At 27.4% G+C, this 17947-nt stretch overlaps 2 protein-coding genes across 2 annotated transcripts in view; one reads left to right on the forward strand and one right to left on the reverse strand.

The window, feature by feature from the left end:
- LOC107452986 (uncharacterized) overlaps positions 1–5402 on the forward strand; it is a 36029-nt gene extending 30627 nt beyond the window's left edge. The window contains exons 7-9 of the mRNA XM_016069630.3: positions 936–995; positions 3172–3509; positions 4600–5402. Of these exons, the coding sequence (XP_015925116.2) occupies positions 936–995; positions 3172–3509; positions 4600–5355 (1154 nt within the window). The 3' untranslated portion in view covers positions 5356–5402. The remainder of the gene's footprint in view (positions 1–935; positions 996–3171; positions 3510–4599) is intronic.
- Positions 5403–6474: 1072 nt separating this feature from the next.
- LOC107452995 (transmembrane protein 230) lies at positions 6475–16753 on the reverse strand (the record flags this gene model as incomplete). The annotated part of the gene is made up of 2 exons (XM_043047836.2): positions 6475–12534; positions 16625–16753. Coding segments are annotated over 2 exons (267 nt in total), but the record flags the coding sequence as incomplete, so codon positions are not given.
- Between the last annotated feature and the right edge of the window lie 1194 nt (positions 16754–17947).

Consider the following 17947-nt stretch of genomic DNA (forward strand, 5'->3'; position numbering starts at 1 on the left):
CCTCCCCCAAAATTGAAAAAAAGAATTAAAATAATAATTTTTTCAATAGTTTACAACAGAAATAAAATATTTCAAAAATTATTTAAGGGGGCATATACAACTATGTAGGTTGGAAAAATCAATTTTTTTTCCGCCTAATTACATTCTTCACTGTTTTTAGACTTGTAAGTAGGACTTGAAGTGCCCAACGATCTTTCCAAGATTATTAATGATTGTGACATCGATTTGTACCCATCAATCAATATGTTGGTGAGAATTTTAATAAATCTGCCAGTTAGTGCAGCAACAGCAGAACGTTCCTTTTCAACTCTTCGGCGTCTCAAAACTTGGTTTAGAGAAACTCAAAATCAAGAACGATTAAATGGACTAGCATTATTATTAAGCATTCATCGAGAAATTGATTTGGATGTTAAAAAAATCATTGACAGACTTGCAAAGTTTCTAAAAAACTCATTACGTTTATTATTTAAAGAGTTTGAATACTTGAATTATTTATCTATTGTTCATTATGGAAAAAATAAATTAGAAGACTAGCATTAAAATCCTCAGATTTTTTTTCAAAAAAANCATAGAGAAATTGATTTGGATGTTGAAAAAATCATTGACAGATTTGCTAAGTTTCTAAAAAACTCATTACATTTATTATTTAAAGATTTTGAATACTTGAATTATTTATGTATTGTTCTATTGTTCATTATGGAAAAAATAAATTAGAAGACTAGCATTAAAAACCTCAGATTTCTTTTCAAAAAAATTTTTTTATAAAAAAAATTATTGTGGGGAGGGGGGAGTCTATGACCCTCCCCAGGAAAAATTTCTGGATCCGCCCCTAAACATAACTAAGTTCCCTTCTTTGTGAAATAACGCAATTTTTTTTCTATGACATAGATTATCTTCTAATATGATTATTCTTATTAAACATTTTTGATTTACAGATGTCAATCACTCCAATATACCAGGACAGAGTAGTGACGCATCATCATCATTTAGTGTTGGTAAGATTGTGTTTTACACTTTTTTTTTTACAATAATAAAATCATGAACAAAATGAAATATCTGCCTGCACTGATTTGTAACTTTTTAACTCGGAATTATTCTTTCAATTAAATGAAGTAACGTTTACGTCAACTTCCTGCGTAAATATAAAGATATTCAAAGTAAAGTTCAAGGAAAAAAAATTATAATACATGGAACATTTACTTTTATTTAACTTTATAGGACAAATTAAAACTTTATAAATGTATTTTACTTCATATGAGTTTTTAGTTCATAAAAATTAAGTTAATTATGATGAAAATATTATGTTTTATAAAAATACGTAGAAAAAAAAACCCCGCCTTGTTTGGGCTTGTCCGATGTGAGGTCCCTCAACTTTATTAGCATTTTGTGCCAAATGCTCCGACCCAATTCTTCCTAGTTCCATTTTCTTGGGTTGCCTACTTTGTTTATGAAGTATGACAGTCCCTTAATAGAGCTGATGCGTAGCTCTTTAAGATGGAGAGTGCCTAAAGTATTAAATCGTGTAAGGGCATCACACTCATATAAAATGTAATACGCTGATTCCACATTCTTGTAGCATTTCCTGCGTATTCATATTGGTTCTTGTTTAAAAAGCTCCATTCTAAGTAGGTGTTTTCTGCAGTCATAATGTTCAGTGATGAAGCCCACAAATGTTTTTATGCTCGAACTTGGAAGCCTAAAACTTTCAGAAGCGATTTTTGCAGATAAACCGATAATCATACTTTTAGCATGTTTTTGTCCAGGAGAATTGCAAAAAAATTTGTTCGTCTCCTGTTTTTCCCATTTAAGGATGACTTCCCTGCAATCTTCATGCTGATGCCACAGAAGGATTCCATTCCTATTGGATTGAAAGATTATCCCTGGCTTGCAAGTTCATCAACACTTTTGTTACCGTCAATTCCCATGCGCCCTAGTACCAAGATAAGAATAATCTTATTCCTGGTTGCCAGTTCTCTTAGAAGGTTTCTACAAGACAAAATAATTTTTGATTTAATTTGGAATGAATGAAGAGCCATTAAGGCTGCTTGACTGTCAATGAAAATAAGAATCAGCTTACTATGATAGCCTTTTCTTATATTTACCTGTAGACAGTTGGTGATGCTAAGAACCTTTGCCTGAAAGACAGTGGCATACTTCCCAAGATCATCAAGGAGATTGACGCTCAGTGATATGCCACACACTCCCAGTTTAGAGAGGTTACCTTTCTTTGATCAATTCGTAAACAAGATTAGATGACGGGTTTTAAGTTTTGTTGTCCCATTCTCCTCTGGCAGGAAAAACTACCTATAATGGATTGTCAAACACGTATTTTTCTCTCCATACGGTCAGAAGGCATTAGGAGAGAAGGGTGATGGATTTTCTTATCAATACTGCTATGACTCATAGTGGTAGTCTTGTCATACCATTGATTTTGCAACTTCATTCAGTAAACAGTCATCCTGAAAGCGCTGCATACAAATATGTCCAATGGATTCAAGTTCAAAATGATTTCTAGTGCTCTGGTGGGTGCTGTGAACATTGCATTTGTGATACACAGACAGGCCAGTCTTAGCAGATTTCCTAGCTTGTCTTTCACTGTTTCCTGTTACACTTTGCACCACCAAATCACAGAAGCATTAGTGATAGTAGGGATGACGATTGCTGTGTACATCCAAAACATCATTATTGGTTGTAAGCCCCAGTTTTTACTAAGCATGCGTCTGCACATCATGATTCATTTTCTTTTGCTTGATTAATTTTGTAATCAACATGTTTGCTTCACGAGAGTTTTTGGTCAAGGATTAGGCCTAAACATTTCACCTCAGAGACAATGTTGATTTGGGGATTGAATAGTGTTGGGATGAAAAAAAACATCATTTTTTTTTACTTTGGGAATGAATGGTACAAGATTGGTCTTCTGTGGATTTACATCCAGATTCCTTTCTATGCACCATTTTCATAGCTTAAGGTATTTAGCATGAGCTGACAAATGTGAAAATCTTTACCAAGGATGAGTATGACAATGTCATCCCAAATTCAATTTTATTGAACTCAGTGTATTATCTAAATAAATGCTAATATTACTTGCTGACATTTCTATTTATTTTTGTTCTCATTTATCTCACGCTTAACTTTTATAATTATAAATACTATTTTTCTTCTTCTTATCAGGTACCCGATATATGGTGGTAGACTGTGGTGGTGGTACAGTGGACATTACAGTGCATCAGCTCCTGGATGAACAGGGGACTCTTAAAGAACTCAAAAAAGCTTCAGGTGGACCATATGGTTCAATTGGTGTAGACTTGGAGTTCGAAAAATTGTTGTGTGATATTTTTGGAGATGACTTCATCCAGCAATTCAAAGCAAAAAGACCAACAGGTTACGTAGACCTAATGATTGCATTTGAGTCAAGAAAAAGAAATGCCAATCCCTACAAAGCAAACCCGCTGAATATCTCTTTACCTTTCTCTTTCATTGATTATTACAAAAAGCATAAAGGATCTTCGGTAAGTTCAAGAATATTTCGTTTTCTATTAAACACATAAGGTGGCTCACTTTTCTGTTGGCAGTTATAAAAAGTAAATTTCGATTTTGAAATTAAAATAAATATTTAAGGAGATTGTCTTTTTTTTGTACTGATACCAGCTTGAAAAACTTCAAAAAAAAAAAAAAATTTTTTTAAATTTATATTTAGTGCAAGGAATATCACTTTAAATTTTTTTTTATCCCTTGTGAAAAATAATTTAACTGTGCCATAAACACAATTCTGAAAAAGTTTGTTTCGTGGATATAATAAGAGCATGCGCAAATACAGGTCTATCAATGTTTCCCCAAATTTTTTTTTAGTTTTACAATGCAGTTGAGATAAAAAAAATAATAAAAGCACTAAATTCTAAAAAAAAATATTGAGTAAAAAATTAACAAAATAAGTTGAAATTGCACATTAATTGCATGCAAAATCAAACTTAATAGTTACCAAATAGTCATTTTCATAATAGTTTCCAAATTGTTATAATTATTAATATGATGGCAATAATGACAAGTCATGAAATAAGTAGTGCTATATTTTCGTAGAGTAAAATTAGCAGATTTGAATCTCGCTGTAACCCCGGAAGTATTATTTTGCGGTCTATCGCTGTTCTTCCACTTGACAAAGGCTTATAAGCCGCACTTAAATATATAAATTATAAAATAGATAAATATAAAATATATTATTTTATAAAATTGAGCATAGAAACTCGCATAACTTCGTGTACCAATAAATTTTCATCTAATTGTTGGTCAAAGCACTGGTATATTAGTCTAACGACGCTTTCATTAAAAATTGTAGAAATTAAAATTATTGTGCTTTGAGATAAGAGAAATTTTACATTAATTTATGTCATAGAGAAAAATTTTTATTCAACAAAAGAATGAAGCTGAAGCCCATTAAACCTTTTCCTGTCATAATGTACCTCAATAATTTTAATTGGCTGCGTAGTAGCAATGAAAAATTGAAAATACACATTAAAATTAGCATAAAAGAGTTGAAGCAGCAAGAAAAAAGATTTCTATAGCTACTTTTTGACAGATACTCTAATATTTTCATATTTACAGGTGGAGTCTGCTATAAAGAAATCTAGTCATAAAAATGTCAAATGGTCATCACAAGGAATGCTAAGGTTAGAGTCATCAGAAATGGAACGTTTGTTCCAAAACACAGTGGGAGAAATCCGAAAACACATAGATGCTATTATAACTGAAAAAGATATGAACATCGATCACATTTTTCTAGTTGGAGGGTTTGCTGAATCACTTATTCTTCAAAAAGAAATAAAAGATGCCTTTTCTTCTAAGCTTAAAGTTGTAATTCCCCAAGGAGTAAGTCTTGCAATATTAAAGGGAGCAGTTCTATTCGGTTTAGATCCAACAGCTGTGAATATTCGACGCCTTAGAATGACGTACGGTGTTGGAATTCTTAATCGCTTTATTCATGGGATTCATCCTCGAGAAAAGCTTGTTATAAAGGATGGTATCCAGTGGTGTGCAGATGTGTTTGATAAATTTGTTATAAACGAACAATCCGTTGGAGTTGGTGATGTTGTAGTAAGAAGATATACACCAGCAAAAGATGGGCAATCTTGCAGTGTTATACACATATATTGTAGTGAAAAAGACAATGCTTATTTCATTACAGATTCAGGTGTTAAACGATGCGCCACTTTAATTTTGGATCTTTCGGACAGCAGGTATGTACAAGACCGAGAAATTCAAACTCAAATGATGTTTGGTGACACTGAGATAAAGGTAAGCGCGTTGGATGTAACCACGGGCAAATGTGTCAAAGCTGAAGTGGATTTCTTAAACCAATAATGCTTGTATCAAAACCAAAAATAAAATATTAAACATTTTATTAGAAATTCTTGTATTTTCTTTCTAATCTTCCAAGGTATAAAAAAGTTTGTTTTTTTTATTCCTTATTTAATTTCCAGAATATTTTTACATGGGAACACCATTTGTAACAAGTTCAAAAACGAAATGTCTTTGGGTTTATAAATTGACTGGATATACAGTAAAAAGGGCAATGGTTCGGGTGCACGAACTTAATAGAAAAGTTTGGTTTAATATTGTGTTAAGATTTTTCCAACAAAATTAATTTATAAGACATTTTATGACATTCTAAAACAGTTGATACTCTAAAATTCAAAAAGAAAAAGTTTCTTCAAACCTTTTTCCATCAAGTTCTTCATTTACAAAAAATAGTAATCTCTATAACAGATAAAAGTGCTCGATTGTATCACAGATGATATTGCATTGCTGTTATTTTTTGTTGCAAACAGCAAGGGATCTTAATTTTTGTGTTCAAAGATGAGTTTGGTATGCAGCAAAAAGAATGTTCTCTCAGTATATATATATTCAGGTTCCTAGACCTAAAGGAAACGGCCAGACTGGTGACACAGATTCTGCTTTGAATTTTTCATTAAACTTGATTTTTAAAACATTTTTCTTCTTCAATATGCCATAAATTAATTTGAAATATTCATTTTAAAAATAACTCATGTACTGTTAATTTTTTTTAACTGAATATGTGAAAATTTTTTAAAAAATCTTACAATAACCAAACAAACTAAACAAACCAATAAGAGTTTAATTGGGCATTAGGTATAAGGAGTGTTTCATTTCACTAAAGGAATGCTTCATTATAAGGAATGTTTCATAAAAGTATATTTATTAAAAAATTATTTTATCTTATAAATCATACATTTTAATTTTATTAGATATTTTTAATGACTTGCTTTATTCAGTCATCAAAGGTCAAGTGACAAATGCTTAATTTTAAGTCAGAAAAATAGGTTTTCATAATTTTTTGTGAAAATTGTTTAAAGTAGAAAAACCCTTGTTTTTAAGAGTAGAGATTGACTTGGACGTTTTTATTTCGTGAACAACACACAAAAATTCAAATTTATTTTCAAAACATATATACAACGCAACTGTTATCGAAAAACGTTTATTTACAGCTTAAAAATGGTACTAAACAGAAATAACATTGTTGGAGAAAAACTTAAATCATTGCGAAGCATAGAGAAAAAAGAATACATTCATTAATTTGCTTTGATAAGCTGATAAAATGGGTTATAATTATTTCAAATAAATTTTAAAGAGAAAAATGAACATTAAATGCTATGATATTCTTTGAATTACTCAATTTTATTTAGTTTGTTCAACTAAACACGGTAAGAGCAAAATTTAATAAACACACAGCATTTGTAAATTTCAACAAACTAAGCCATGAAATAGTTTTCTCAAGTACAAGTACAAGTTATTTAAATGTGTCAAGTAAGGATCAATACACATAAGAAATTATTCATCATAAAATAATTAAAAAAAAGATAATTGTAAGTACTGAAAAATCTTGATTGTCTTAATATAATTAGAAAAATATTAAAAGAGGATAAATATTGTTTATTGACAGAGGTAGAATTCAAACTTACACAGTTACATAACAAGAATTAATAATTTTTTTTCTGCAAAATTGGAGAAATTATAAGAATTATACCAAATAAAAATTAATACTAAAAGCTATTTCTTGAAATATCCATCAAATAAAAAATAATAATTCAATTACAAATTTATTTAATACAATAAATACACATGGAACAAGGTAAGAGAAATTGTAGACATTCAGGCACTGGAGAGCTTAGGGAAAAGTCTTTATTAGTGAATCTGATATTTTGTACTTAGTACTGAAAAGTACCTAGTGCTTTAAAAGAAGTTAGAAAAAACATTTGTTTCAATTCATTGATTATCAATCCATTATTAACACCACGAAACTAATGAGTACACTTTGAACCAATTCATCTCTAAAACATAAAATTTAGTAAAATCTTTGAATTAAAAAAGAAAATTATAAAGGAATTTAACTTTATATTTTGATAAATTTAACTTTCAGATGGCAGCACCATTTAAAAATTTTTACCTTGTAATCAATTAATCACTTGATTTTACCAAATTCCAAATCAGCTAAAAATTAATAATGCATGGAAGACTTCTTCGGCATATTTCAATGGAGTTAGTAACAAACTGCAGATACCTTTTAGATTAGTCCTAATTCACTTCTTTTCTTGAACTCAAAAAAGGGAGTTCATGTTTGAAAATTGATACTGCTTCAATTTTGCTTTGTTAATGTTATGAAAAAATATGCATAATATATTTTCTTTCACTTAAAAATTTAAATTTCATATTTCATTAAATCCATTTCTTAATAAAATAAATCACTAAAAAAGCAGTAATTTTTTTATTCAATAACTAGGCTAGTGGAAAACACTATTTTTTTTAGAGGTTTCCACTAACTTTGCATAATACATTTGCACAGAATTCAGAAATGATTTTTAAAATGTTTTGTTCTTATTGAAAATAACATTATTTCCCATCTTTAATTTTTTTTCTTCCCTTTTTTTAATGAAAATAAATTTAAAATGTCACACATGAAAAGTTATTGCACATGCATTAATTTAAGGGGGACTAACTTAAATAAAAACAATTTAACTAATCCAATTTCATTATTTGTAAAATTTTGAATAATAATGATATTTATTGAAACAGGCCATGGGACTCAAAGTCACATAACCTGTTAAATTCAAAGTTAAGAAGAAATTATTATGTTCAAAGTCAAGAAAAAATTATTAACCAATGTTTAGGAATACAGGGTTATCCTTGTTAATTTCAAAAATTTTAAGTGGACTACTAGAATTATTAACTTTTCCAAAATGATTTTGTGAGAAAAAATATCTGTCAGCACATTGATACAACAGGTTAAACTTCGATCAAGAGTTTATTTTTTAAATCATGAAAAATGACACATTTGAAATCAGCTATAGTGTCAAAGCCAAGATAGAAGAAAGAAAATTTTCTTCTCAAAATAAATAAATAAAAAAAATAAATAAATAAAAAAAAAATAAAAAAAAAATACATAACATTTTATGCCATGTAGTAAGTATTTCATAAAAACTTTTTCAACCATAAATATTTTCAGTAAACATTTAAAATATCTAATTGTTCCACAAATAAGCTAACATGATAAAAAAAATGATAAGATTCTGAATATGTTTATAACTTTTTTTTTTGCAAACTCCACTTAATTTGCAAATAAATATTTAAATGCCTTGAGTTCAATAATTTAGCATCATTTAATGTCATACTTCAGCCACACTTAATAAAAATATTTAAGCAAGATGCAATTTATAACATTAATTTCAATTTACTTACTTTTTTAAAAATTGAATCAATGTAAAATTTAATATAAAGGAGTAAGAAAACTCTTTGGCAAGACATTTTTCAATTGAAAAAAAAATTTACAAATAATGGAATGATCAAAAAGATTAAAAATACAAAAAAGGCTGCATGAAGATACAAAGAAAAAATATTGAAATAAAATAAAGATATGTTTTAGAACTCTTAATTTTCTAATAAATAAAAATAGACTACTCTTTTGTCTATCATTATAAACAATCAACATCATGAACAATGTCACAACAAAGCTTTGCATAACGCTTATAAATAATGCAACATTAAATATAATAATAAACATTTAATATAATAATAAACATTAAATATAATAATAAACATTGATTAATAGTTTAAATAGATTGTTAATGTGAATACATGTTTTTTTTTTTTGTCATACTGTTCTTTTTTACAAATTTTTTGATTTAATCCTGAAGACATCAGGAATCCTGAATAAAATATACAGCATATATACAATAATTTCAAAATTTCAGAATTCAAACTGAAAAATAAAAATTTAGAATAGCATCTTATGCTTTTAATTATAGCACACATAATATATTATTTAACAAAATAAAAAAAAGAATTTTGATCTTTATTTGTTCCATATTCATTATTTAACAAATCTTAAAAGACTATCAGAGTACCGAGTTGCTGATTGTTTCTTCACATCAATTTATTTTGCATGCATATTTTTGCAGAAGCACAATCGTACAGTAACTTTTAAAAATTACATATTAATTTTAATTTAAAGTAACACTGACTCACATTAGCAAATAAACTCAAAATTGAAAATATTTTTATAACAATTTACCATTTTCTCCTTTTTTTTTCATTTAAACTAAAACTAATAAACTTGAAATAAATAATTATTTAACACAAAAGTATTACATTAAATGAACTAGGTAAAATTAAAGTTTTATTCGTTATTCAAAATAATAAATAAAAACTAAAAAAAAAGTGATAGCACAATAATTTTAAGATTGTAGCTAATTTTATCTAGAAGGTCATAGTTTGAATTTGTGCATTAAAAAATTTTTTTTACACAAAAAGGTTTTAAAAATATTTCATAATTTTATATATATTTTTTAAATTTCAAGCAACTTCCGTCTTTTTAAAAAAAAAAAACTGATACAGTGACTTGACATACACCCCCTTAAAACTGATAAGGAATGGGCTGAATTGTTTTATCAACAACTATAACAAGACCTGATAAAAACTTCAGTTATGTAAACAATGAACATCCTTAAAGTATAAAACCTGTCATTGTTAGAAATTTAACAATTCATATTGCCATGTTAAAATCTTATATTATGTCCAATTGAGTCAAAGTTAATTTTTTAAAAAAATATCACAACAGATAAAAAAATTTTCAAAATTTGTGGTTTTAAATTCAAAATATATGAAAGAAAAGAATAGATTATACAGCAGCGACATCCAAAATAAATACTGTCTATTAAACATTGAAACGTTTCTAAATTCAATGATTTTAAAGCAGGTTTCGCGGTGAAAAAAAGGTTATAATTATAAAAAAAAAGTTATTTAATAACAAATTAAACTATAGGTTCAGTCACATAAGAAGTAAACATGAAGTTTTTTGAAAAATGGTTGGATATGGAAAATGGTAATGACACAATAGTAATGGTTGGAAATTAGTAATGGTACAAGAATCTAGAACAGTTAAACTGTGCAAAATTAAATATTCAAATTAGTATGTACTCAAGGAAACAAAAAGTAAATTGTGTTTAAAATTATATTTGGCATAAAAATAGAAGAGAGAAAATAAAACAAGAATAAAGCAAATGAAAAACAGGTTAGCAGGGGTTCACTGGATCAGGAAATCTATACTTATACTGAAAATAGAACCTTTGGTGGAATTTATAAAAAAGAAAAAAATACTTACAGTGATTTTTAATTTTTATATATTGATGTTCAGTATGATTAATTACTTAAAAATATGCTGATAGAAAATAAATAAAAAAAAGGACTTAATTAGTTTTAATTACGATTATTAACTGAATTTGATTTTAAATACTAGTTTATTTATTTAAGTCATCAAATAAAATTTAAAAATAAAAATTAGGAAACAAGTGTTTTTTTTTTTTAAAGTTTGAAAACCATTGGCACATGATATATTGAAATATGGTACATGAAAACCATTCCTCAAAAACAATACATATAAATATAAAACATATTTTTGAGCAATTCCACCGTTATGGACATAATATATGCAGACTTTAAATGCATATAATTTAGCTAAAAATCATGAAGCACTTTAATTTTTTTTTGTAAAGGAAATTTGTGGTGTTCTAAAGCTTTTTAACTTTAATAAATTTGAAAAATTTAAAAAAACTAAAAACTGACTGTCACAGAGGTAACACACAAATGTCAAAATTGCAAAGCATTCCTGTAGTCACATTAGAACATTGAAACCAGATTAAATAACATTGCAAATATAAAAAAATTTTCTCAGAAATTCTTTTAAAAAAATTCTCTATTTGTTAGTGAAAAATATCATCTGAAAATTATTTATAAATATATTACATTCTGATATGAAATTAAGTTCTGTGATTGACAATCCATTATAGGTAGTTTTTCCTGCCAGAGAAGAATGGGACAACAAAACTTAAAACCTGTGATCTAATCTTGTTTACGAATTGATCAAAGAAAGTGATATGAAATTGTGTTCTGTGATAGCTCAAAACAACAAAATATTAGGAATTATGTGGTCTCTCACAATTATATTTATAACTATGGGTGAGATTTAGAGCATTTATTTTCATGTAATTTGAAAGTCTTGGTTTGATATTATAGACAGAACACAAAATATTATGTCTTTATCACTAATTATTTAAATTGTGTGCTTGGAAAAAATTTATCATGGATGTAAACTTATCGTGGACTAAACTTAGAGTTAACAATTATAAAACCAAAAAGGTTTTCAACAAAAGATTTCAGACAAAAATTGGCTAATTTGAAATTTTAGGATCATTAAAATTATATTTTCAAAAATTATTTTATGTAATTGTAGAATTATGTAACTTAAAATAGATTAAAGGTAGAAAACCTTTATTACATTAAAATGGAATATTTAATTAAAATTTCAGTTTCTCATATTTTTTGAAAAAATCTTGAAATATGAATTTTCAGTTAAAAATGTAGGCATTAATTAAATGCTCATAGAAATCAAGTTGCATAACATTAAGATATACACTTCAGGCTTTAAAGTGATATAAAAAAAGTCAAATTCGTCAATGTCATGTTTAAACTTTTCACATGTAGGAAAACTTTCAGTGGAGTTGCCCTTTTTATAGCCTAAGGACCACGAGTTGAATGCATTTTCCATAATTTTAATATAGTGTGATTACATGTGTCAGACGAAAGGCAAAGACTTAAGGTTAATAAAAAAGAAATAAAAGTCAAAATTAATTTAAATATAAGAAAAATCAAACTTACATACATTCAATTAAGAGATTTAAATAAGGTATAATTGGGTAAAAAAGATTTAGAATTGACACAAAATATTATGTAATAGAAGAAAAAAGATGAATATAATTATGTACAAAAAAAAAGACAGAAAATGGTAATGATTATATGACTAGAACTTGCTTTTGATGTTGGCTGTGGACACTACTCAAAATTTGGAATATCTTCATATACATAACCAGGATAACCCCTAAATGCTAACCAGGCTATTCTCACATGGTAGATACCAGGAATAAACATCAGCATTCCAAGAATCATGCAAGGCCAAGCCCCATCCGCATGCTATTTAGGAGAAAATGAAAACAAAATTACATTGAAATACAGAAATACCATTCAAAATACAGAAATTAATGAATTAAATTGAAAATTTGATATCAAGACGATTAAACAACAAAATTTAAAAAAAACCTCATTTTTCATTAAGAAATAAAAATAATAAGTCTTTTCTGTTTTATTTTGATAAGCCGCAACATGGGAAAAAAGTCTTTTCAGCATGTTTGCTGCGCATACTTTAAGAATACAACTTTCAATAACAAGTTACATTAAAAATATTTTAAAGTTCCTAAGAAAAAACTTTATTTTAGAAGTTTTTGTTTATTATTGAGAAGTTTATTTTTAAATTGATATAATAAAATTACAGAGTAAGCTACTAGATTAAAAGTAAAACCATAATGACAGCTGAAGTAAAGTGCCTGCAGCTTATCATATTTTTTCTTCAGTCATTTGATTTTAATAAATGGCTGATTTTATAAAAAAAACTTACCTATACTTAACAAAAAAAATTAAACTTAACAAACACACGAAAAATTAAGTTACTACATTTATATTTAAGTTTAATTACATTTGACACACTTCGATTAAATGTCAGCAACATTACACTAGTTTATTTTTCATAACTTTCAATATAACCTCATGTGTCAAGGATAAATTAAAATGCATTTGAATATCAACTTTGACACTCAACTCTTGCTGTTAAAGTTTGTGTCTGGCTAACAAATATAAGTTTAAATAAATGTAAAAATGCATCAGCCCTCCTTTAATTCATAATTGAATAATAGAGCATAAACAGGAAGTATGTTAAAGTTGAAATTCTAGTACTACTTTATTTAGCTAAATAAAATAACTTCTAGATTTGCTATCATTTAGTTATATGTTTTACCTCATTGAGCACACAAGACATTCTATAGTTTATTTAAATTTGTATTCCTTTTAATTTTTAAACCTTGTAATCCTTGTTGACAAGCATTCAATAACTTTCATTTATTTAAAATATGTTTTCATTTAAAATCTTTGACTTTTCCCCAACCCTTTTCATTATTCTTTAACTCTGAACCTTTGATTTCCACAAGTGTAATCCACACCAGCAATTTTGTTCCTTTATTCAATGGGTGACAGACTCTATCAGCAATATATTTTTAAGTAAGAAAATTTTAAGTATTTATACAAGAAAATAGATGCTTTTTTCCTGTTTAAAACATGTCCCCCAAAAGCATTTTTTCATAAAACATAAATCATGATTTTATTAAAGAATGATGTTCATATGATTTGATACTGTAGTGAATTTAATTTTGCAGATTTGATTATGGAAAGCAGCCAATTTTTTTAATGGCAGTTAACGTTATATTAAAAGACAATACTGAATAATCACAAAAGGAGTTATAAAAGAAATGCCAACAACTGTTTAAGTAGTAATTTACACAAGTATGAGTTAAAGTACAATCAAAATAATATTCAGTATCTAAGAGAGGGTACTGAACAATAAATTTTGATAAAGGGTAAATTGCATGTCTTTTAATCTTAATACCAGGTCTTCTTTTAAACTTTATAAGCATTTCAAAAATATTTCTAAATCAGTTTATAAAAAATTAAAACAGTAATATCTATATAATTAGAATTTACATTCAGAATCAACTGAAATTAAGAGTTCTCTTTTACTGACATATAACAAAATTTTTTGTTCAATATATGTAGTACAGTCAAACCTGACTGGAGTGATCACTCTTTGTTTTACAGTAAAATGGTCGTTTTTAGGGGTTACCTTCAATGACTTCAAAATGTTAACGAAAGTACATGATTTTTCGCAAGAGATTTTAATTTCACTTAGTTAATTTTCTAGGTACAGAAATGCCATTCATGTTAGCGTCATGATAACCAGATCGATGAACAAAGTTTAGCATCAATTAGAGATAGATCCACAATTATATCAGTCGTCGACCCCAACTGATATAATAGTGGGTAAAAACAAATTCATCAATTATGAACGATTGAACTATTTTGATAAATAAACAAATATGTTTTTTTTCCAAGTTTGCTTGTTTGAGACACTTAGTTTTTTTCTAAAATAATTCTTTTTTCTAATTTTTTCTTTCAACTCTAAAAACAAATCATTGATCAATCCCTTTCAAAGGTTGTCAAAAAGTGCTCTCTGAGAGCCACTCACAAATATTTTGAATCTACTTATTTCTTTTGTTATAAAATAAGTCAGCTGTATATTTTTTTTACCAAATTTTTAATAACTCATAGATCTACTACAGTGCCTGATCTCGTCTTCGTCCAATCAATAGTTATAGTAAACTTGTTTACAGAAAAGCCTCATTTCACTGAAATTTGAGCTTCAGAAAATGTCAGGATTAACTTTACAAGTTTAGTTAACATAAGATACCTCTCATTTCCAGTTTCATATTTGAGACTACCGCTACTTCCATATTAAAGACTCTGTTCCAATATTTTTTTATATCTATAGGAGATATTTTCAGTTTGTTTCAGAATGTTTTCATTTGTATGTAGAATGGAAAGTTCAGTATCTGCAATTGGACTGCTTATTAAGGCTTTGATAAACCCGAAAGTAGATTTTATATAATGATAGGTCTTTAAGGCAAACAAACATAACATTAAGATAAACAAACATAATTATTCAATAAAAAATAACAAATTGATGATAATTGATAATGGGACTTTGTAATGTATATCTATCTCATCAGTCAAACAATTAATTATTATCAAAGCTCATGAATTTTTATAAAAATGAAATAAGCGATTTTCAGAAACTTGTAGCTGTTTAACAAAATCTTTGTGATCCATCATAAACTGATTAGTTCTTTGGTTTAGACACATATTTCAATACCCAAATAATGATTTACACATAAATTTTATACTTTTTACTAAGGCTGTACATGCATATAATTGAATAGTACAAAATTATTGAAATTGTTTCGAAAATTTAAAATATTTCACAAAATCTAATTTAATTGCTATTAAAATTTAATAATTAAAAAAAGAATAAATAGGCAAAATTTTAATCAAGTCATCTTATTTCTACAGACAAAGTGGTTCAGCTTCTTTATCTAAGATCTAAAATAAGCTATATTTATATATTTTAAGATCTAACTTTTGTTTGAATTCTTTCATATGTTCTCATTTTTTTCATAAAGTAATATCCAAATAAAATCTGTAAAAGAAAAAAGTAATAATGCATTTAGAAAGCTTTTATTTATATACTTTTTTTTTAAAGAAGTAAAAACTTATGGCTGTGTATCTATGGATGGTTTTCTCTACACCAGGGTGCACTGCAAGTGGGTCACTGCCTATACTTCTGAGTTACTTTTTCTGGCGTATTTTGAAGCCTTTAGGTACACAACATGATCATTGTATTTTGTGACTCTCTTTAGTTTTGTATGCCTGCATGTGTTACCTGATTTATTATTTGTGTTTAAAAAAGGAATTGTTATAAGAATCATCATTTGAAGATCAGGCATTTCAAGAGGTAATAATTGTCATTTGAAAAAAAAAAAAAGAATCACTATAAAACATGTCTTACCTTGTCAACAATTTAAAACCTTCAAAATTTAATCCTAAACGATAATTTGTAAATTGAACTTAATTTCTCTGCTCGAACAATATGCTAACACCAACATATGATGACGCACGGCTTGTAACAAGAAAAAGTGGCCAAGTTGGGACTGCCAAAAATGCGAGTTCCCTCTAAATCTAGCAACTATGTCATCTTTTTTTAACAATCGAACTATAAATAACTAAAACAAATGTTCACTTCAAACTCACCAGAATTAGTTAATTTCATTAATGTCTTATGAATTACAGCAGACTTGAGCTCAAAAATTATATAATTTATTTCGTTTATTAAAAAAAAAAATTATCTGTTTGAAAATAACGCTTTGCAGAATAGGCTGTAGTAAGCAGCTGTATACTTTTTAATGGGAAGTAGAGCAGGTCAAGAGTTAGAGATTGTTGCCGTTTAAATTTATATTGACAACACCATTCATAAAGTCTCTGCAGTGATCACAGATCATCAATGATAATAATAGAATAAACTTGAAAAGATTGTAAGCAATGATATATTTGTGTAAATACTTACAGAGCCACTGATATGTCCAGTAAATAGAAGGCAGGAGAAAACTATAAGCACAGTACCAGCAACAAGAAGAAATATAGCTAAAAGTATGCCACCCCAAGGAAATTTAGGCTTCTGTCGTTCATACTGTAAAATGAATGAATTTTAGTCTTTATTTAAAATTAGAAAATAATATAAAATATACACTACTGAATAATTATACAGTCAGAGTTGGCAAAGTTTGGGACAGAATGATGCAACCCAAGGTAAAAATATGGTTTTTACCATTCTGTCTAAAAACCTTTACAATATTTTTTGTGTAAAAGAATTGATTGAAAATAGTTGATTCATCATAACCTGTCTTAAATCGTCAAAAATTAGATATTGATTCTAAGTAAAAAATCATAGACAATTAGGAAGACGGCAAAAATTATGAGGGGGAAAAAAACAGCAATTTTTATTCAGGGATATGGTTGAAAAAAATAAAAACTTTCATTCTCTTTAAATAATTGAAATTTAGAGAAATTAGAGATGTTTTTCTTTTCCTTTTCTAATTTATAAATAATATAAAGTTTTATAAATGTTATTTGAGTTAATGCAATATATCTTTGAAATTATGTATTTTGTAATTTATTAACATAATTTTAAAAATACAATGAATAGTAGGGTTACAATTAATAACAAACCAATACTGAAAACAATATATCAGGAAAAAATACAGTTGCATTTATATAATCAATGCATAGTGATTGCATTGGAGTTAAAAATGTTTATTCTGCATTCAGAATAATAAATGCAGACATTTCAGCAGGTTTTTGGACGATAAATCCCATATTTCTTGTCTAAAACCAACTTAGAATGCTTGAAACAGTAGTCACATAAGCAAATATAGCATGAATAACATGCTATGATATATATGTATCTATATACACACATACATAGATATAAACGATTTATACTCAATGAAAACCTATTGAATTTTGGCAAACGGGCCATGCATTTTGCTACACAAATTTTTTGCTTCACTTTTTATACAGAAGGATTTCCTTTTACAAATGAGCATTATGGATTTGTTATTCAATTGTACTTCAAGAGTCAATTGAAATATCTTCATGTGATTGCCACCATCATTTACTTCTTCCTGAATAAATAGAAAAAAGCAGTGGCTATAATGGGAACATCATTTCTTGATAATACATATGAATATTTTCCATGAGAAAAACACTGCAATAAGAAGTTTATGTTTCTTTATCCCAAGTTCCTTAAGAGAAGAGAACACAGCAAAAATTGAAACACTAAGAAACTGAGTGATTTTGATCAGATCTAATGTTCTTAAAGAAACTACAA

Source organism: Parasteatoda tepidariorum, chromosome X2 (assembly GCF_043381705.1).
Source record: "Parasteatoda tepidariorum isolate YZ-2023 chromosome X2, CAS_Ptep_4.0, whole genome shotgun sequence".
NCBI lineage: Eukaryota > Metazoa > Arthropoda > Arachnida > Araneae > Theridiidae > Parasteatoda > Parasteatoda tepidariorum.